Below are 23202 nucleotides of genomic sequence, written 5' to 3'. Positions count from 1 at the left end.
GCGCAAGATGGTGTAATTTTGGGTTTGCACTCTAAGGGGGGTGTGCAGTTAAGGAACTGCCCAAATACTCAAGTGAGGCCTTCCCATGTAGGGGCTAGTCAGAAAGTCTGTTTGCATGTTATAACAGCTGGGTATGTCTTTACCTGTATGTATGCTGTGAAAGTGTGAGACCAGGAGCAGGTCTACAGCTTGTCACAGCAGAACAATTAAAGGGAGCCCAGGCTAGTGAGTCAGGCAAGCTCAGTGGTACCCCTGTTTCAAGTGGCACCCTGGGGGAAACCCATCACACATACTAGAAATACCACAATTCTGTCTTAACTTCCTCCCCAGGAAAGTATATTGCATCTGAAGTGTGCTATGTACTTTACAAATACAGAAACAAGTACCTCATCCCCATGATCTTTGAGACTAAAGAGACAAAACAGACAGGAGATGGAGGACTGGGATCTAGTAAGTGATGTTCACCATGTCATGTTTTCCCTCTCCTCTCTCTACATCACTATATGGGTGAGGGGAGGTATGTAATTAAATAGGCCTTGTAAGGTGAAGCAAGGCAGTGATAGGGAAAAGCCTTGGCATATTTCGCACTAGTAACAAAAATGTATGCAAGCAAAAGCTTTATTTACATATAAGCATACAATTCACTTCATGAGATGTTTGTAACTCACCTGAGACATGCATCTCATTATTCAGGTGATAGGTAAGTGCCTCTCCAAGCCCACAAAGGAAGTCAGCTAGGATTAGATCACAGAAGGAGCTGGCACTGAGGCCTGTGCATAGATCACGCCAGAAACTATACTGAAGCTTTTAGTGGTCAGATGGCCTGTAAAGACTGCTGATGTCTACTTTAGTTTACCTTTTCGGAGCACAGCTTATTAGTAAAGATATTTGATTCTGATCATCAAGTTATGCCTTTACGCAGTCTATATCGACATACTCTTGTCACCATTCTCCTCTTCATACCGCTATCATGCCCTCCTGTCTGTTTCATCCTCTTGTAGCACCTTGTCTTATATTAGTCTGTAGCCTGAGAGTTTAGTCTGAGTCCCTATCCTGATTGGGCGCTGCAGTAATACGTTATTTTGGCTGTTGCTGCCAAAGAAAGTAGTTACAGGCACCACTACAGAATGCTGGGAAAATTCAATGGTGCAACTCACATAATATTTGAACCGTTTGCACAGGGCAGCGTGAGAAGATATGATGCACTGTAAATTATATTACACAAATTGTTTTATACTTCGAGCTACCTGGTTACGGTTGCTGGAAATATTCATGTGACTAAGGGAAATTCACCATAAAAAGATGGGAGGGAAGTTATCCACAGATTCCAATTAGAAGTATCATGACTTTGCTGATCATACAGATCCCCCTTTCCCAAGGAATTTTGTATTCTGGGCATGAAGCCTAATATACAGATTAGTAAAAGCACAAACAGGTTTGACACTGGCTAAGAAAATACCAGCTCAAAAGCGGGAAAAGACTCAGTCAGCACAAATTGGTTGACTCTGTACTTGGGCAACACGAACCATGAGGAATATTGGTCAAGATATTGAGACTAATGTTTGTCAAGTAACTCAAGCTAACGAATCCCTAACCAACAACAGAATATACGTCTAGACCGAACATTGGAAGCAATTATATTGAAAAGTTAAACGTAAAGCTTGTAACTTGTTAGGACCAGAATTCTGGCACCCAGACTTGTGCATGTCTCAGGCTATCACCGATGCCTCCACAACCTGAATCCCTTGCACTGTTGTCGCTGCCAACACCACCACAAAGTCTTCTAAGCAGCAAGGCAGAACTCTGAATTTAGACCCTGCTAGATAGATAGGAAGAAACTGTTTTCCCTGGTCATTTTTAAGTATATATTCTGTTAAGGATTTGAGACCTTAAACAGTTCAGAGACCATTTCTGTCCCCCCTCTAAATACATAAAATACTAAAATACAGGAATTGAAAACTTCACTGGCTGTATATACAAGTTCTGCACAACTGTAAGCACCACCCCTGCTTATGAGTGTTAACCTTACCCCTGTTTGTTTTCACACACCTGCTGCAGCTCATCCTTAATGGGACTACTCACATGAGCCAAGTTAGCAGGTGCTTAAGCTTTTGCAGAATCAGGCATTGACTGTTAGGCTCTTTGGGTAGGGACTATCCATTATAAATGTGCTCTAGCACAACAGGGCCCTGACTTAGCCAAGGCCTCTATTATTAGCCCAATATAAATACTGAGGGTAGAGGGAAAAACAAACCACGAGCTCTGAGAATATACACATTTTATTCCTGCTTAAAGTCATAGTAACAGCAAGATTTTACCCTATCTAGCAATAGTTATCCAGACCTTAGTATAGACACAGTGTGATTGTATACCATTTACTTTAGATGTACTCAGTTTCCTAAATAAAGTTTAAAGATTTTGGAATTTGAGACCTTACTGGGACAGCCAGAGAGATCAGTTCTCAATGCAAAAAAAAGAACAAAACTGATTGGTGGCAAGAGGCAAAAGCAGATTAAGATGATACTTGGCCTGGGGTTCTCTGTCAAAGATACATGGGCAGGCAGGTGCCCATTACCAGGTGGTTGTGATCACTTGGGGGCAAGGGGAACACAGTGATTTAAAAGAGTGGCAGGATCAAAGAATCTAAGATGATAAACTCCCATTTATATATACACACCTGTAACATGATTATCAGATTACGAGCAAATGACTTCAAATTGCTTCTGAAACCACACAGAGGTACAACAGTCCCCTTGAAAGAATGCTCCACTTCAAGTATATTATTGGGGAAAGCGCCACTTCTCTCCAGCTGCTGGCTGCACGGCTGCCCCTGCTTCTCCTGAGTCCTCTGGCCCATGCCCACAGGGCCGCATTCCGAAAGGGGCTTTAGAACTGCAGGCCAGGGCCCTGCAGCCCCTAAAGCCCCTGCATTCCAGGGGGCCCTGCCTGCCAGGGAAGGAGGACAGCAGCTTCCCCGCTCACTCCCTCCCTCCCAGAAAGTCCTAAGCATCGCCAAACAGCTGTTTGGCAGCGGGGGAAGTGCTGGGAGGGAGTAGGTGGTGGCGGCAAAGAAGAACTTGTGCAATGCTCCCTTGTAATTTTACGAACTTGTGCATTGCACAACTTTAAACTAGTATGTTCCCTAACGGAGCAGCGACGTAACCTCAAAACAACGTTAAGTGGGAGGACGTTAAGTGAGGAGTTGCTGTATATATCTTGTTTGTTTTTTAAAAAACTTGGAGACTCAACACGAAATGGTTGCTTTGAAATCCCTGTTGTGCTGGAGGTTTCAGGGCTCTTGATCTGAAACAGAAATGTCAATTATAAACCTTGTTAAAAACAGGAGTAGCTTGACTGCTGCATTACCGGCCTATCGTGCCAAAAGAAATCCTGACAAAATAAAACAATCACTGTTCATGTTCACGCCCACTCCTTGTCTCTACCAGCAGCAAGACCCTATATTTGTAAACCTGTAGTAATTAACTTATTAAGAGGGGACCCACAAAGGAAGATGTTAAAAAAAACCTTTATAATGTAAAAAGGGGGTGGGGGAAGAGGACTATTTGTGTTTGCATTTAACTAGAATACTGGGGGGGTGGAGAGGGCGCAAAGGGCGAAGAGGGGAAGGGACATGACTCTGGTAAGGTTTCCACACCCTGCCCCTTCAATTAAAGCTTAAAAACTAAGGAAGTTTCCACATGTATATCAGTCATCCCAGAAGCCCTCCAATAGCAAATAGATCAACTTTTCCCAGTATCCCCTTTTTCCTCATGAAACAAGGGCCTGATTCAAAGCCCTTTGCAGCCAACAGAGCCATTCTACAGACTTCACCCAGACTCTAAGGAAGCCCACCCTCTTGGTCAGGGTAGAGCTAACCACAGTCAGAAGTTACTGGGACAGAAGTTACTGGGACAGCCAGTAACAAAGTAGAATAACTGGCTGCAGGTCTAGAACAAAGCACTAACAACGAATGTCAACATTGTGAAGTTGCATTTACTATCTATTTACCTGCATTATGTTTCTATAGTAACCATGTGCTTCAAACACAAGTCCATAATAGGAAAGTGTAGTAAACTGAGAAATGTTATTTCTTGGGCTGTCCTGCCCCATCCTTTCCCCCCATTAAAAACAGCATTGGCGAAGCATCTCAGCACTGAAAATGGGACAATCAAATGCAGTCAATTCTATACACAACATGTTTATTCAATACAATATTTGTTCATTTTCAGTGTATACAGGTTTTCTAATCCAAAAATAGATAATGCTACCCAAGGATAAACACATTTGTTTGTACCAAAAATACAAACAACTGGTACTTCAAAGTAAGATTTTTTTTAATTGTATCTTATATACAGTTATAAAAATGGCAAACAACAGTTAAAAATTACCAGCCAAATAAAGTTAGCTTTTTTTCCCTGCATGTTTTGTGCACCACCACACTTCCTTTAGGGACAGGAGGCTGTAAGCATTTATAGAAACATCAGAATATTAACAAGACCCAATGCATTTTATATGAAAGATACTGTACACTTAAAAACATGTAAAGAAAGCTAGCATTACAAGGAAACAAAAAGGAAAAAACAGTGACATTTGAGAAGATGTAGGATATCAATTATTTCTAGAGTGTAAACTTTGCGGCTTTTTTTAAAAACAATCACGAGTACTTTCATTTGGCTTAGCAGCCAGGAAAAAACAAAAGCTGCTTTTTTTTTTTTTTTTTTAAATAAAGTGCTTAACCACCATATCCAAGAGTAATGACTTTCAGACCTACTTAATATGAATGTACTCAAAAAGCCACTGCTTACGGTATGAAAGCTATTCTGTAACACTGCACATACAAACTGGTTTTATCAGCATGAATGAAAGATTGCTTTGAACAGCCCTCAATCATATGATGCCTCAAATCAAAGGAATGCTATTAGGACAGCAGTTGAATAAGGCCCAGTAAGCTGAAATTTGAGCACAATAGATATAAAAATAGTCATTTAAAACAAAGGCAATTTTCCCCTCTGTCCTATGAAGATAACCATGTGATAAGCAACAAATATATTCTTCTACTATTTTGACACTTTATCTATAGCAGACCAAAGTGTCAAAAATATATTTCCTCAGACAAGAAATCCAACCCTATTTAGCCTTTCAACACAAATCAACCATTCAAGGCGATTCATGTGATTAACAGAGGGAGATAATACTTCCTACTCACAAAATACCAGGAAGCAGTTGTATGGATATCAGCCAAATGCTAACACATCATGTTACTTAATACTGACACATTATCAACTTGGTTTTCTTTTTAAATGACAGTATGCCTTAATTCTTTAAATAATAATTATTGTTGTTGTTGTTTTAAAGTGCTTTAAGATTATTTTGCTCCCCTGCTGATGTTTGTTTGGGCAAGGGAAAAAAGTGACTAATTGGCTGTGGAGACAAAACAGTGAAACTAACTAAACACAAAAGTGCTGTCAAAAGACACAAGGTAAAAGAAAGAAATACATTGCTACCTTTTCAGTTGTATAATAATCATAGGCATAACATTTTCAAAAAGAAATGTGATTTCCCAGTTGATGTGTCCCTTTAGTCTTAAAGTTGTAAAATGGGATGGACTGAATAGCAGCATGAAGCCTCCAAACCTCATTACAACCACACTGAAGTTTCTTCATTTTACTATAGTAGAAAATTCAGAAAAATGTAGGCCTAGGATTTACCAGCCTGGATATCCTGTATTAATGCATCTTTAGAACGGTGTCCTTTCTACAGTCCCATTAACTTTAGTAACAATGATGTGACCTTTTGCTTCAGCTCTACAATATCCTACAGAGTTTGAGTTTATTTTAATCTACTAAATGGACCTCATCCTCAGTAAATTTCTAGAAAGTATTGATTGCAAATTTGGATACATAAAATCAGAGATCCGGGCACAGCACATTCACTTTATGCCAGTTCTAGAGTTATAGAACATCGGTGCCCTACTCACTACTAAAATATATCTTTTTCACGTAAACCCATTTGTATCTTAAACCAGAGGAAGTTCTACACCAAGCACAATTCAGCATCTCCAGTGACTTTTACTCAGGTTACCATTTTAAAATATTTTCTCTATATATATATAAATAAAAAGGAGATTAAACGAGTGAAATAAGGGACAAACACAAAGACACATCTGACTATACATACAGATATGCATCATACCTAAAAATAAGCCTCCAATCATTTGAAAAGCAACGACTTCGTGGTTTAAGCGTGCAAGTGCCCAAATATGCGCTAATATGAAACATTTTCTGAAATAGCCAAATACTGTAGTTGTCAATGATTACTATTAATGTCTAGCACTGGCAGACCTGCTGTATTTGTTGCCAGAAATCTACCACTTTCCTTGCATTTTTTTTTTTAAATAAAGACCACTAAAATGAACTAAGCAGCATGGCTGTGTCTATCAAGAGATGCTATGTAAGGGGGCTAATTTTTGAAATCTGTAGTACAAGTCTACCCAAATGTGGTAAGATGGCATTTTTACTTTGAAATGTTCTAATTCTGTTACTGAATTAAACCAAAACAAATTATATTAAGCTTTGCTAGTTCATAAGAACCACATCAGAAAGGTTATCAGGTCTCAGACTGTACTAAAATGCCTGGAAATGAACACAACTGTCATACTAGATTTTTATGGAGTCAATATAGAAAATTAAATAAAGGAAAAAACATACAGGAAAAGTACACACTCTGTTGATGAAAGGTACAAAAACCTGCAGTCAAAGAATCAGAAAATAACCAGCTTCAGCACTAGTCTGGAAAGAACTAAATTTTTCAAATCAGAAATCCACAGTGTGTCTCATAGCCCTGCCTTGTCATGTTTGTTAATATACCCGTTTAGGAGTCAGACAGCATTTTGTTTAACTTGTGTAATGATACAGAGCAACAATAAACCATAATTAACTCCTCTTTTGTGCTGTCCTCCTTCCACCACAATTGTACCCAATATATACCCAGTTGCAGTTTTCTGGTTTTGTTTTGCAGCTCAGCTGTATTTTTCTTGGATGTTCACAAGACTGGCATTTGATTGGATACGCTTGGCTAGAAGGAAAAGAAAAATCAAAATAAAGACTCCCAACATCAGTTTCCCACTCGCTCAGTTTAACTGAGCACGTACTATTGAACAGTGTTCTGTTAACATCAGTTTTCCTTTTCAACAGAAACACATGGCTAAGAACCTACTTTCCCCACCCTCTACAGCTCTTGAAGTGATAAAAGCAGACCCCAAGAGGACAAGTAGCCAACACCAGCTCCCACTCACTGTTGCAGGCACAGTGGCAGAATTGCCTGACCCCATACCAAGTATGTTGATCAAGTAGAGTGACCAAGATGATTCCTTGTGCTCTCCCATTCTGTAAGTAAAGTTCTGACAACATTACTTACGCAGAATAAGTATACGTTTCTTCTGCTTTGAGTGAAGGAAGCTACTAAGGTAAAAAATGACTGGTAAAAAGAGAATGAATGAAGAAACTGCAATCACTGGGACCGTATCACTGCACGGGACGGAACAGTTGAAAGTTCTACTCCAAAGCCTTCGTGTAATGTTAATCTAAAAGGAAAATGACCATGGTGAGCAACATATTCCTTGGCTTGCATTACTCTTTTACTGAACATTGCAAAGTTCAGTATTGCAAAACCCTCTAATTACCTTTAAACCATATCTACTTGAATAAGAACCATTTAAAATATCTCCCCCCCGCCCCCCAAAAAAAAAATCAGATGCCACAGGTGAAATTCTAGCCCTACTGAAATCAGTGGCAAACCTCCCATTGACTTCCAAGGAGACAGGATTCCATCCAATATATTTATTAGAGCAGTGATTCCCACACTGTGATTCTTACAGCACTCACTGGTGGTTCATGGAAAGCTGGCCGATCACATGCTACTAACTCCCCTTCTTTCCAGTCGCTAAAAATCCCATTAAGAGACAGCTAAATACATTAAAAACTTTCCTAATATTCATTGGCCCAATAAGCAACTGCTGTAGTTTGGAAGCAACTAACTGGAAGCATTAACTAGACCTTAGCTGAGGAGTGTTAGATAAAAGCCAAAAATTAAAGGGAATTCCCAGCTCCCAAACCCCAATTTGAGATAGGGAGTGGTATCGTCCCTCCACAAAAATCTCTAAACAAGAATAAAGTCCCAACTGCCCAAGCTGAAATATGTCAGGACATCAAGGTTAGCCCCCTTCCTCTTCAGGAGTGGCACAAGGTCTTTAATGATCCCCAGTGGTCAGGAACTCTATTTTACATCTCATCCAAATGAACAGCAGCATCATGGATTACCCCGGGGGTCCTGGTTCAGTACTAACTCAGAGAGAAGAGTGCAACCTACTGGGTCACCAACACTGTTTCCTGAAACATTTAAATGTTCCTTAACTGTTTTCTCTCCACATACTGACTGGAACCCAGCCTGACCCTCCTTAACTTGAGAGATGTGAGGAAGTCACAGCACAAAGCAGTGGGTGCAGTGTGACACTAGGACACCAAAGAAACTGCTCATGAAAGCAGCTTCCACCGCTGAAAGGACAAGGGCGGTACCAAGAGAAAACAGCTAAGGGACCACTGAAGATTGCTCTTCGTATCTATCTACCCACTGGGTGTTAGTTCAGCAATAAGATCCAGAAGCAAATATGTATACTTACTGCATCTTCCACATCAATACACAAGTGTGTTCTGTGTTCTGATCCCTGTTCAGTCATTTTTTGCATTTTGTTATACAAGGCATTCAGATTTCTGTAAGTTTGGTTGCAGTTTCTGCATACTTCTGTGTGGTTGCTTGGTACAACACTGATTGCTTGCCCCTAAAATTATAAGCATGTATTTAGATTTTTAAAGCAATATAAAATTAACTTGAAAAACTAGAGCTGAACTTGAACCAACATCTACAATATTAACATCCTAAAATGTTAGACTGAAATTTTGGGATTTAGGCCCATTTTATAGAAATAAAAAAAGCTCTCAGTGAATTGAAAGTTGACCTTATTTTTCCCAAAAAAGATGCATTTTTAAACTACTGACTGTCTAGAATAAAAACAAAACAAAGATTGTTAATACCAAGTTTGCTTTGGAAACACAGGGGTGCTTCTCTCCCACAACTGGCTATTTTTCATTGGTCTATAAAAATATGCCACAGGTAGGAAGGAGGAGTGAATAAGTATTTTAATTCGGCCTAATTATTTTGAGCTTCAACAGCTACTGTTCCTGTCCCCCATTTACTACATAGATTGTAAATAATAGCAAGAATCCAGATCATATTTTAACACACAGTCCCTTAAAAACACTATTGGTGGGATTTTCAAAAGAGGCTAAGGGAGCTGGGCACCCAAATACAATGTAACTGTAGATCCCAGCTTATGCTGACAGAATACAAGATCATCTCCCCTCCTACTAGAAGATGCATTGGAAGTTTACTTAACTGTGAATTTCATCCTTTGTGGATTTCAGATGAAAAACACAGGAAAGTCAGTTTTACTGTAGTAAGTTTCGCCTCCCTGAGAGTTCTGATGACCTGGGTGGGTTGCGGGGGAGGATGGGGGAAGATAATTATAAGATCTCCAGATTCTTCTGTATTTTTTAAGCCTAGTCACTGAGACAATGACAGAACCCACAATAGCCAGAGTTTACAGAAGAGACCTGGATACTACCCACTTTAAAACACCACTTTTCATCCAGCACTCAAAAAGCAAACCCTTGTATGATCAACTTCACAGGCTACCTCCTATTTCCCATTTCTGAACAAGGCAGTTGGGAAGCTAGTGAAGGATCATCACCAATGACACCCAACCTTTGTCAGCATCCTAGAGTCTTCCCAGCTGGGCTTTACACCTATGGCTCAGCAATGGTCATGGTCACAATAGTAGATTATCTCCTCTTAGCCACAGAAAATGGGCAACCTCCACACATTTTTCTAGATCACTTCAGCCCTTGACCGTGTGGAGGACTCACCACAGAGACTTAGGGGGAATAAACAGTAATGTGCAGAGATGGCTGTGAGGAAGCATTGGGACCAATTCCACACAGCTTCACTTTCTCCCACATCCTATTCAATTATTTACAACAAGCTTCTGGGAGAGACTATAAGACACCTTCACCTTAAATATCAGCAGAATGCAACTTACACCCAGCTGTTAGTCTCCTTTTCATCTACCATGAAAGCCCCTTTCTGTAGCTGTACTATTGGCAAATCAGATCATCAACATCTGGATGAAAGGTGACTCTCTGAAGCTAAACCCAGGCAAGATAATGGTGAGGTTGGAGGGAAGAAGGCAACATTTCCATGATTTAGCCAACTCCCTAAGATGACCCCATGGTGAAGATTGTACAGGGGCCTTCTAGTTATGGTCGTCCTCAATGTCTCAGCAATATTCAATACTCAAACAGCAATAGTTTTTAGGAACACAGTCAGCTAGCCAGGAGATGATGCTCCATCCTAACAGATACAGACTTGACCACAGTAATCCTTGAAATTATGATCTCCATAACCTAGGAATGAAACTCCAGGCTATCTGCTGACCAGCACAGGTCAATGAGAGCACATCAATGCTGCAAACGCCCCACTGGCTACCCAATAATTACTAGATTAAGTTTGTGGTCCAGGTCTTGCCTTTAAAGTGCTCCATTGACCAGGCTCAAGCTCTTTCCCCTGGCCAAGACCTACTATAAAGGCTGCACATCTCAGGAACCATCACCAGTGAGAATAATGGGAGACAGGTCTCTCTCAGCAGCTGTTCCTTCCACAACAGTTAAGCATGAGCACAGACCACACCCGCTCCAGACTGAAAATGCTAAATACATCTTTGGCACAGCTTCCCCACAAAACCAGCACATACCTCCACCTGTCTGTGAAGAGGGGCAAGGACAGAGCCAAAGTGAATCTTTACAACCTGCTTGGATTTATACAAAATTCTAAGACACTCAGAAATAACACAGGCAACTGTTGTGCTTCTTTAGTAGGCTAGTTGGTTGTACGCCAGCATAAGTCTTATTTCCAGAACTCTGTGGATATGATCATGGCAATAGAGGTTAAAAAAATGCCCTAGAAACCACCACAGTGGGGGGCAAAAGCTGCCTGGTAAGCATCAAAGCAGGGAAAGCTAGCTCACTGCAAAGCATATTGTAACCACAGATCCTCTTCTAGAGCAATATGTTAATTCTGCACCAAGAACTTTAATTTGAATGTTATCGTTTTGGACAGTTTTTATTGATTAGCTGCTTAATGAAACAACTAATATTTTTGCATAATCTGATTTAGTTTTAGGATTAAATTAGGATAATTTACAAAAATTTGATGCATAATTCTTTGGATGCACTTTTTCTTGGGAGATAATTGCCACATTTATTTTACAAAGAGGGATATTTAATTGCAAAAGTTTTAATTGTTTAATTGTAATGGATATGAGTTAACAAGTGTTTTCAGGTAGCTGGCCCTTTTGGACTAATCTACAATACAACCAAATAATGATTTAAGGAGCCACATGGCTAAGTCACGTAGTGACAACTCCAGAAGGAACTAGGAAAAGTGACTTACTGTATGCAGAGACTACGTGACTCTTACTATATAATCATCAGCTATTGTGAATCCAGAAATCCCAATATGAAATGGCACTGTAATTGCATATAAGACAAAGTCAAGGTGAGCATCAATTAAAATGCATTTTGTGCTCTCAATTGTGAACATCTGCATTTTATAGATAATTGTTCTAACTGCCTAAACTGCTTAAGAATTTGCCAATTGCAGTTGCTCAATATGTATCCATGGCAGTTTGTTCTGTGAAAATAAGAGATTTTACTATACAAGAAGAGGGCTCAGTGCCACCCTCAGATACACAGCAAAGATACCTGGAAGTTATGTTCGAAGCACGTCAGTGTTGTATTGAATAAGTTCAGGAACTCTATTGTACTATTTGATAGCCCTTCACTGTTGTTCTTCAAACAATCTGTCAAAAAGAAAAAACACATGAATCAAGATATCCTGATTTCTAACCTATGTCTAGAGCCAACACGTCCCTTGGTGGCCCTACAGTTTTACAGCAAGAGCTCTCAATTATATCAACAGTCCAGTCAGCTTTGCTTTTCCTATTTGGTTGCTGTTATGCAGATGTCTCAGATTTGCTGTCCTAACTCACTCATGCGTCTCTCTTCATTTAGGATATATTTCAGTATTAATTGGCCTTAAATAAATGAAAGATGAAGACCATTATCAAGAGCATTTTGAAGAAAGCCCAGAGAAGGCTCAAATCCTTTCAGGTAACACAAGACGCTGCTTTTAGTGTGCACTGTTTGAAAATATATAAGTGTAAGATATGTAGCTGTCCACTGTTTCAGCTAGGAAATAGAAGGAATCTTTATGCTTATGAAAAAACGGAAATGCTTTTGAAAAATGCACTAAGCACAGTCACAAAACGTACACCAATTTTTTCAGGAAGTGGAAGCCGATTTTACCGGCCTTGCAGGGCGCTCCTAAAACACTCCTTGTCAGATACTGCTCTAGTCCCTGCAGGTATTTCTTTCCTTCCATCTACTCCACTTTCTCTACTCTGACCCATTAGACCCTTGGAAACGAGGACTGCTAGTTTTATGTAGAATTCCATTAAAAGGGGCACTATGAAGTTGGCAGACTCCAAACGTGACCTTCCCTAAAGGATGGAAGTGAGGGAACATCTTAAGCATTAGGGGATAGAGACTGTGCTCCCCTCCTGAGAGATGCAGCACAGAAGGCGGAGCCTGAGAATGGGAGGACAGTTGGAGGTTGTTTACTTCTCCTTCACACACTTTGGGTTCTAGCTAGCTCCAGAGGCTAGTAGTTCCCAACATAAGTTACTGGTTGCCACCAATCTCCCTGGAGCTATTTATGGACTCTGTAGCAGCCCAAAATCCTTTGCAGCACTCGGTTCTACATTGCCACCCCTCCAACCTCTGGCACACTCCCATGTAGGGGTGCTGGAACAATTTGTATAGTGGGGGTGCTGAGAGCCACTGAACCAAACTGTAAACCCTGTATATGATGGAAACCATTTCAAGCCAGGGCCCAGCACCCCCCATACCCTTAGTTCCAGCAGCTATGCTCCCCTGGTAGGGGTACAGCTCCTGTGCCAGGGGAATTTTTCCTGTTTCCTGTGGTGGCATTTAAGGGCCATAAAGGAGCCACATGCAATATGTTAGAGCCAGAATAAGAGGCAGAACCAGCCCATAGAATTTCAGAGCCAGAGTCTGATCACCAGTAGTCACTCAGTGTGATGTGGGGTGAGTACAATGCTATTCAACATGAGTAAGGGTATCAGAATCTGAACCTTACTTTTTAATAAACAGTTCAAGTTATATTTTCTACTTAAGTAGGAAAACGGGGGCATGGGAAAAATAAGAGATCTACAAATACAGCAGAACTGTAGCAGATCTCCAGCATAGTTTGTTCAGACAAAGTAAAAACGGGTGGTAAGTAAAGAAGCTCTGATTTTGGAGGGGTAAATGTTTTTAGCACAAGGTGAATATTTGTATGGTGACTCTAGTGTATTTAGAAAAGCAAGAGAAGAAGAAAACGACACTGATTTTTTTTAACCTGTCAGCTTTGAACAGTGTCCCCTGTACAATAAAATATCCAGGATGTATCAATAAAGAGCTCTTTGTTTCTGTCAGTTTAAATAACTTAATCTTATCAATGCTGTTCAGTTCTGATCAATTGAGAAATTTTAAAGGCAAGGCTAAATCTGTCATCTGAGTCATAACGGTAGCATGAAAAAGGACAGAACAAATCACATACTTGCACAGTTGGCCTTCTCCCAAGTACTGTTAAAGAACTGCGAAAGGATCACAACTAGCTGTACCCTATCGGACATCAAGAGGCTTTTTGCACAGTTGCTCTCAGAAGAATTCTGGAAGAAAAAACCCCACAGCATTATGAATTCATATGGAAACAACTCTGAAATTATTTCAGATAACTGGTGACATGGAGGCCAAGTCTGCCATTTTAAGCGTGTCAGTTTCACCCATCGGGAGTAGTGTGGCCAGTTTTACATCCCTTGTCAGAATTCTGAGAATTTCAGAGACTAGAAAGGCCGAGAACTAGTCCGACAGGGCAAAGCCGGAGTCTTTCCAAACAATGGACTTTAAAAAAAAAAAAAACCACATTAAATATTGTGAGATGTATAACTATGTTGGGGACTTAGGTACGTTCTTAGAGGGTTTAATATGAGAACTACAGGAGTGTCAGTCAAGATAGCTGTTGGTGTGTATGGTGCTTTCTAGAGCAGGGACACTTTTCATTATGCATGTGTACAATGACTAGCATAATGGACCCTGATCCCACAATGGGGCCCTCTGGGTGCTCCCATAATACAACTACAGAGTTAGATTCCATCCTGGGTTAATACTGATGGAAGCTGACATAACCCAGCATTCAGAGCTCCACAAGTCCAATTAGTACAAGAAGCCTATAACTCCTGCTTGGCTGATTTAGTGCACCTGCCAGCATGACTCCTCTGGAGTCTCATATGTAGCATGAAGTTGCTCTCCCTTGGCCCTGTGTCACCCCAACCTGCCTTCCGCTACAAGTCAATCCCTCCTAGCATGCATCTGAGCCTTCTGGTACAGAGATTGCTGACTGCAAACACAGAGGAGCATCAAGCCTCCAAATAGCATTTTAAATTGTGCACATCTCTTAAATGGAATGAAAACAGATAAGACTCAAAACAGAGACTGAGAACATCACTTCTTGTCTCCCCGCCACAAACCACAGACTGACAGAATCAGCCAGGCACCCCCAGGCTGATTTTCCAACCACAACAGAATAGATCTCACCCCTGAGCTGCTTTTGACCAAAACCAGATTAAGCACAAAGACTGGTCTGGCAAATGGAGTACAAGCTCTGGTGAGGGTCAGTAAGACTACAAAACATTTGCTGATGAAAATAAGATTTGTAATTAGTTATACTGAGGTTGGGGTAGAAGATCAATAATTTATCACTCACCCAACCCCAGCCAAGACACCATTTCAATATAACATTAACAGCTTGATACATAGAGAGATACAAGTTGATTGAAGTACTAAAACACACTGACAATGGAAGATCCATGTTGAATGAGTGAAACACGTTCTTTTGTTCTGAGTGACAACTACCCTTCACACTAGCCTCCTTACACACAGCATTCTGGAGCCTGTGTCAACAGACCTGGGCTTGCACTAGTGCTCTGAAAATAACTGTGGAGACAGCGCTTTGAAGTCATGGCTTGGGCTGCGACTTGGGCTCTGAAGACCCCCACCCCCACCCCCACCCCATCCCTAGGCTTCAAAGTCAGTCTCACAACTTCGAAGTGCTGTCGACACAGCTCTGTTCTGAGCACCAGCGCAAGCCCCTCTAGCCAAAGTCTGTCAACCTAGCCTGGGAGGCTTGGTCCCACAGGCTCCAACATGCTGTGTAGACATACCCAGAGAGGCTGGTTGCTTCTCTTAGCCCTAGAGGATATTTTGTGGAGCTTGGAGTTCCCAAGCAACTCTAGTTAAGAATTATGGAACTTCTCAGCCCTAGTTCAGCACAGCCAGCTAGCAGAGTGGCACTGACATGTCTGCTACCCTGTTTTGGGGGTAGGGAGCCTTTCAGAATTTGGGATGTAAAAGCCTCTATTAAGCTGGACCCCGAAGAGGGAGGGAGGAAGAGCAGTGGCCATCTAGGACCCTCTACTAGCCTAGGAGAAAGAGGGGGGCACCTTCCCCAACCCCACCAAGAGACGTTTAAGGATTAGAGACCCTGCAGTTTCCATCGCTGTGCTATCAAACTATGTCCACAAAAGCTCAAACTGAAAGCCCTGTTTAAGAGGGTCTGAGGTTCAGTGGGACTATTTCACTCAGCTCTAGCAGGTACAATGTCAGCCACAAGAGCACGAGTTACTGCCCCCATCACAGCCTGTCTGCCCCAACCCTGACCTGGATAAGCCACCTGTAGGAGAGAGGTTAGCTCACCTGCAGCCCAGCAAGATATGAAACACAGGGCCGCCCAGAGGGGGGGCAAGAGGTGCAATTTGCCCCAGGCCCCGAGCCCCACAGGGGCCCCCACGAGAGTTTTTTGGGGCCCCTGGAGCAGGGTCCTTCACTCGCTCCGGGGGGCCCGGAAAACTCTTGCGGGGCTGGGCACAGGAGCTTCTTACACTCCCAGTCTTCGCCGGCGGGGGGCCTTCCGCTCCGGGGCGGAAGGACCCCCCACTGGCGAATTACCGCCGAAGACGGAACGGGACCCGCAGCCGAAGTTCAGCTCGGTCTTCGGCGGCAATTCGGCAGCAGGGGGCCCTTCCGTTCCGGGACCCACCGCCGAAGTGTCCCAAAGACCCGCGGCGGGGGCCCCCGCCGCCGAATTACCACCGAAGACCGGGCTGCGCTTCGGCGGCAGGTCCCGCTTCGGCGGTAATTCAGCGGCGGGGGCCGCCCGCCGCGGGTCTTCGGGGCACTTCGGCGGCGGGTCCCGGAACGGAAGGGCCCCCCACCGCCGAAGACCCCGGGCCCCCGGAATCCTCTGGGTGGCCCTGATGAAACATCCCTACATGACCTAGCTTTCATGCAGGCCAAATAGACATCTGATGGCAATTGCTCTCACACACTACACTAACCTGAAACTGAGTCGAAAACCATGACCAAGGAATCCTCTCTTTACCAGTCCTATGAAATCCTCCCAAACACACACAAGCTAGTTAGCTAAGAATGCCATGAGAGGACAGCCTCAGGATCACTGCAATAAGAGATGCCATCCCTATTATTGTTCAAGATCCACCACCTGCTTAGGTCTGTGCAAGACACAAAGACTGTCCCTGCCCAAGTGTTTACACTCATGCTTTTCTGGGTAGCTGGTTCATGAATTAGTTCAGAGCCACACACCACCATACAGATACATGGTGTGGAAAGGGTACTTGGGAAAAATTAGAACAGGGATAATCAATTATTTTTTGTCAATGTCTTGGTCAAGAGTCAAACTCCAGAGAAAATAATTAAAAAACAACAACACTGATACTAAATAAGTAAAAAGATTTCAGGGTCTGTTCAAAAGCCATCTGGTGGTCCAGATTTGGCCCAGAGTCCCCCTACCGACTGCCCCCAAGTTAGAACATAAATAGTATCAGGAAAAGGCTTCAGCCTTAAACTGACTAACTCTGAGAAGAAAAAGGCAAAGCTCTACACAGCTGAGCACAGAATGATGAGGTATCCCTTGTAATCTGACACTTAAGTTTAAACCTAGTTAGTCACTGGCCCTTGGCTAATGAGTTGGTTTTTTTCACCCCTTAATACAAGAACAGGTTTTCCACCGGAAAAAAAAACAAAACATGAACATTATGTACTTCCTCTTCTCTTTTCCTCGTTGTTTTATTTCCAACAAATGAACAAGTGTTAACTTTTTGGCCTGGAAAAGCTACAACGTGCCTCTTGGGATATAGTGGATCCATCTACCACCCAGACTCATATCACAGACAGCTGATGTCCTTTCTGCAAGTCATGACAAACTATCTAAGGCTATAGTAAGCAAAGATTTTATTGCTGTTAATAGAAAACTCCTTTTTTTCCCTCTCTACCATGATTTGATACTTAAGTATCCAATATATTTGGGGATCACAATGGAAAGAGATAGTGGTGGAATTCCTGTGACAGTGTAGCCTGGTTGTGAGCAGAGTACCAAAGAAGTAGGGTGAAGTGAATGGGAAAGAAGTGTAGGAATAACTGTTATTACTGCAAAACAAGTCTGACAGACTAATATTTTTCCTCTTTCAAAACTAGTTTTCTTTCAACCCCATGATTCCCAAACTTTGATCTCTGGAGAGCTAACTGGACATAAGACTCTGGCTCCTGCTTCCCAGCTGCTAAGCTGATTTAGATACTGCCATAAAGTTGTTGTTTATGGCAAGCAATTGTTGTAGTTGACAGACATGTTAAGTGGCCATGAATGGAATGGGACATGCAACACAAGAGTCTCTATTAAAATGTAGTGCTCCCTACAAAAGTTTGGGAGAGATCCATTTCCCTATTTATTCTATTTTTTCCCTGTTAAAATGGAAGATTTGTTAAAAGGTTAAGGATCATCAAATCTTCCATTTTAGGACTCACACCACAGGAATTTCCATTACTGCTACTTCTGGTAATTTCTACGGGAAACTGTCATATACACACACTCACATCTACTAGGCCAGTGACTCTCAACCTTTCTAGACTACTGTACCCCTTTCAGGAGCCTGATTTGTCCTGCGTACCTCAAGTTTCACCTCCCTTAAAAACTACTTGCTTACAAAATCAGACATAAAAAACACAAGTGTGTCAGCAGACTAGTACTGAAAAATTGCTTACTTTCTCATTTTTGCCATATAATTAAAAATAAAACAAATTGGAATATAAATATTGTACTGACATGTCAGTGTATAGTATATAGAGCAGTATAAACAAGTCATTGTCTGTATGAAATCTTAGTTTGTACTGACTTCGCTGGTGCTTTTTATGTAGCCTGTTGTAAAACTAGGCAAATATCTAGATGAGTTCATGTACCCCCAGCAGAACTCCGCGTATTCTCAGAGATGTGTGTACCCCGGTTGAGAACCACCATTCTAGGTTATGGACAAAAGCAGAAAAGACCTAGCAAATGCTGAAAAAGCGTAAACAGCAGGGGCCTACCACCTTCCAGGAGGGCTCCTTAAAATTTGAACTTCCAAATTCATGGGAGACTTAACTTTGGGGAAAAGTTTTAAATCACTGATACTAACAAAAACTAAGTTACCTAGATTCACAGAATGAAACTGGGCTGCTTTTCCCCCTGACTTCCCACATCAGTTGATGACAACTGGTGGAAGGGATGACAAAGTTCTAAACATCAGGTTTAAAATATTTTGACTCACTGCAGCCACTGGTTCAAATCTCAGCAGAGTCACCTCACTCCTTTAATCCTTCTTAAAGAGAGAAACTGAGTACCATGCAGTTTGTTACACTTGGATCTTTCAGATGACATTCAATTAGCCTCAAATAATCTGCAGATACATAAAAACCTAGTCCTAGCGGGTATACCTGTACTGTCAGAGTTAGGGCTTATCCGGCTGGGACCCCACCTTTACCCAGAAGAGTGGTGCAGCTGGTTGACTGACTAATGGCTAGGGAACAGTAACCTAGTGGAGTTGTATGTATATAATCTGTAAGGCATTTGAGGCCCTCCACAATGAGCATTCCCATATAAAAATGATAGTATTGGTCACTAGATTTCCCACCTTTAAGCTCCACATTTTCGGAGATGGGAGTAAAATGTGTATAAGTTGATATACTATAGGAGTTAAAGTACGCTTTGCAAGATGCAGGACTATTAACATCCTTTGGTTATGAATAATTTCCAGCTCTACGAAACCAGACAAACAACGTTAGTAAGATGTGGAATACAACTGGAAGAACTGGCCTAAATTACATCATCACCACGGATGGTATGCAGCCATTATTGACAAGTCAGGTTTGCTACTGGATATTTTCCCATTGGCAAGCAAGACCTTTTGCTTCAGATGCAAACCATGCTACATGCCTTTGCACCCTGAGATAACACTACTGCACTTTACTTGGGCTACACCACAAAAGGACTATTTTAGAAGCTAAAGCCAATCCACAACATGGCAGCTTTACAGTGCTCCTCCAAGCTGCAGTTGCATATGCACTTCTAGGTGGAATTAATTCTAGGTGTAGGTAATGACTTTCAGAGCCAAAAAAAGTGGTTTGAGTCCAGGGTACCTGAGAAACACTGCTTTGCTCATGCCATACTGCCACAAGTGGCATCATTCAGAGCCCAGATCCGTTACCTTCCAAACGTACTGCAATGCTCATCTTTTTCCTTGGCCTTTTGCAAGGGGAAGACCGGAGTTTGGTGGAATTATGGAGTTTGGGAGCTAGATCAGATTGTAAATTTTAAGTATGCTAAGGGAAAGGAAGGGCACATACTATCTCTTGTACAAAATCAAAATAAGTAAGCTTTAATACACAGCCTAATACTGAAAGCAAAAGTATTCGCAGTCAGGAAAGACACATAAACAAGCAATACCAACCCCACAATATGGTGCACAGAGAAGAAACAGGCATATCCTTTCAGGCACAAGAACTCAGTCCTACATAGGAGGAGAGCAATGGGCAAAAAGCTTACAAGAACAAAACACTTTAAGCAGCAATGACTCATATCTAAGAAAGCTCCTAGGCATTTGTGAGAAGCTGATGGCCCAGCTAGTTATGAATCTCTAAATTCTAGAACACCCTGATTTTTAAGGATCAAATATTTTTTAAATATGTGACAGGGCAAATAAGAAGGGGATGTTGTTTTGCTATTTTATTGTGTGCATGTGGCCTGAAGTCATTAATCATATACCGCATACTGGGCATTTCCAGAGAACAGTCAATATCAATGAGTAATCAGGCAGTGCAAGTTAGTGCTCCAAATGCTATTTCCCTGCATAGGATACAAGTCTGATAACACTAAAAGGTCTGTGCCTCCATTTTACTCAATGGAGTCACACAGGATTCCATTAATAAGTCTGCCAGGAACACTCACTCCAATGGGAGGGAGCATCCATTGGACACCTCTTCTGCTGGGGAGTCATTTGCAAAGGGATACCCAGGAGGACCCTTTACCCTCCCTCCCTTCCTTACTTCCACGATCTTAGCTTTCCATGTAAGCCTGCTATGTTTCCCAGCTTCCCCATCCACCCACCCCCACGTGCAGTCCTTAGCCAGCGCCAGGCACAAACAGCAGCTCTGGGGGTAAGGCAAGGGAGCCAGCTAGTCTCCCAGCTGGCCTAGGGAAGAAGGTAAGGGACTGCCCCCACCCTGCCTCTCTCCAACAGCTTGGGGGAGGCCACCTCCAGCTAGGGCTTGGCTAAACCGCACCCCAGGGAAGCTTGTGGGTGAGAGGACCCCCCGCACGCACACACACGGGCCGCTCCTGGGAGAGCCCTTCCCCGCACGCACCCCCACGGCCCGGGTGATGTTCTCCAGCTGCTCCGTGACGCTCTGGAAGTGGCGGTAGCAGCTCTGGCAGAGGCGCACGGGCCGGGCGCTCCGCACCAGGCAGCCGGTGAGCCTCACGCTGCTGTTGGCGAAGCCCACCAGGAGCTCCCGGCACTCGGGCGGCAGCGCCCCGGGGAGCCCCATCCCCAGCAGGGCCAGCGACAGGTCCTCGGCCTCCTCCAGCAGCTCCAGGGACAGCAGCCGGCGCCCGCCCCCGAGCGCCCACCCCTCCGGGCCGCTCTGCGGCGGGGGGCGGCGGCCGGACCCCAGGCCCTGCCCCGCGCTCAGGGCCAGCAGCAGGCCGGGCAGCAGCAGGCGCGCGGCCAGGCCCATGGCAGCCGGTAGCCGCGGCTCCTGGGCGCGATTCAGCGAACCGGGGTCACGTGGAGCCCGGCGAGCTGTCAGCGTTCGGAGCTGGGTCAGGCGCGCCGCCTCATTGGCTGGTGGGGGTTCGACTCGGGGTGGAAGGGCGGGGCTGGGGGGCAGGGGGTGCGGCCTGGCAGGGTGGGGCGCGCTGTGTTCAGGCCTGCCCCGGGCGGGCGCTTGTACTGGGTGGTGGGGGACCGCGCAGGGCTTCCCGGCCTGGCGAGCGGGGCCCTGCCTGCTAATGCGCGGCACGCAGGGAAAGGGGCCTGACATCAGGTTGAAAACACCCCCCACCCCCCGCTGCTGGGCCTGCCACTCTGCCCCGGGAGCTAATGATCACACACCTCTGGCCTAGTTCAGAAGGAATGTGACTCTCGCTTCTTCTGCAGGGCCGCTGGGGGGGCAAATGGGGCAATTTGTCCCAGGCCCCCACGGGAGTTTTTCGGGGGCCCTGGAGCAGGGTCCTTCACTCGCTCTGGGGGCCCCGGAAAACTGCCGCGGGGGTTGGGCCCCCGGAGCTTCTTCTGCTCTAGATCTTAGGCTGCAATTCGGCAGCGAGGGGTCCTTCCGCCCCGGGACCCGCTGCCGAAGTGCCAGGTCCCTGCTGCTGAAGCCCCCAGGCCCTCTGAATCCTCTGGGCGGCTCTGTTCTTCAGCATAACTTTCCATCAATAAGTGCCACATATCAACCAGTCAAACTTTCCCCTCTAGCACAGGCAGGAAGAAAGAGAGAGATTGTCATTTCTCTTTTTATTAAAGCATAAGGGGGAGGCACTCACCTACCATGCTGGTGCTAGGGACCAGATTAAAACACATAGGCCTTGCCCACATTAGCATTTTGCTGTTATTCCTGTAATCAATGGCCAGCCACTGATGTAGCTAAAACATTTAAAAGCCACTTCTACACTACAAACTTTGGTCCACACAGGTTACGGCAGCATAAAGCTGCCAAAGTTAGTATATCGCTCGTGCACGTACATACCGTGCTGCTTGCACATGCCACTGTGCTGCACACTGCTTTTTGGCAAATTTTCGCAATGCGTGCATTGTGGGCTAGAAACAAGTTGTGCAAGGGTGACTGGGAGCAAGTGATCACATGCCCATCATACACCTTTCTCCATTGCATAATGCCATCCATATGCTATAATTTTCATGTTTTTTTGAAATCACACAAACCTACATGGCACTTGTCGCAACCCACCATCTCTCACAGAAGCATGGAGCCTGCACAGCTCTCACTATTGTCATAAATATTGCAAACACAAGATGAACTGTCCTCCGGCATTTGCAGAGCCACAGGAAGAAACACAACAATGGGGGACCTGATGATTTCTTCTAAGGCAGTGGTCCCCAACCTTTTTGTGGCCAGTAGCACATTCATGTTTTCAGAAGAGTGTGGCAGGCGCCAACAATTTTTCAAGGCTTATTTTGTATTTGTACATTAAATAATACGTAAAACATCATATTTAATATCACATAATATATGAATCCATAAGATAAAAAGGGTAATTTTACATGTAAAAAGTATTAATTAAATTATTCGGCAATTACTTTCACCTTACCGTGTGAATTTGCTCTTTTTTATCTACCTGTAAGAAAAATTAAGGAGTTTTTACAAAATAAATATCACAAACAGTTTTCATCTTATTTATTTTAAAAAAGTAAAACATTGTTGAACTGCTGGTCCAAATATATTTATTATTCTTACTTTAACATAGAATGAAGCCTGCAGCCCCTGAGTTCTCTGACCCCGGCAAGCGCGGGGCTGCGGCTTCTCTCCACCTTAGACCGCGGCTCTGCACCTGCCAGGGACCGAG

The 23202-nt window shown here is 43.4% G+C and overlaps 1 protein-coding gene and 1 long non-coding RNA gene across 2 annotated transcripts; one reads left to right on the top strand and one right to left on the bottom strand.

The window, feature by feature from the left end:
* The first annotated feature begins 304 nt into the window (after positions 1 to 304).
* On the top strand, positions 305 to 20183 carry LOC120401758. The gene is made up of 3 exons (XR_005596714.1): positions 305 to 450; positions 12183 to 12281; positions 19376 to 20183. It is a non-coding gene; the product is annotated as an uncharacterized LOC120401758 (long non-coding RNA).
* Positions 4183 to 21415, bottom strand: OSTM1 (osteoclastogenesis associated transmembrane protein 1). Its single transcript, XM_039531970.1, has 6 exons — positions 20982 to 21415; positions 13792 to 13903; positions 11874 to 11971; positions 8678 to 8836; positions 7417 to 7582; positions 4183 to 7074 (listed from the first exon to the last, which is right to left on the bottom strand). Exons 1-6 carry the CDS (start codon positions 21351 to 21353, stop codon positions 7019 to 7021), a joined length of 963 nt encoding a protein of 320 aa, XP_039387904.1. The 5' UTR covers positions 21354 to 21415; the 3' UTR covers positions 4183 to 7018.
* Between the last annotated feature and the right edge of the window lie 1787 nt (positions 21416 to 23202).

This window comes from Mauremys reevesii, linkage group 3, assembly GCF_016161935.1.
Source record: "Mauremys reevesii isolate NIE-2019 linkage group 3, ASM1616193v1, whole genome shotgun sequence".
NCBI classification, from domain to species: domain Eukaryota; kingdom Metazoa; phylum Chordata; order Testudines; family Geoemydidae; genus Mauremys; species Mauremys reevesii.
Note: the sequence above shows the minus strand (reverse complement) of the source record. Positions and strands in the feature narration are given on the sequence as shown.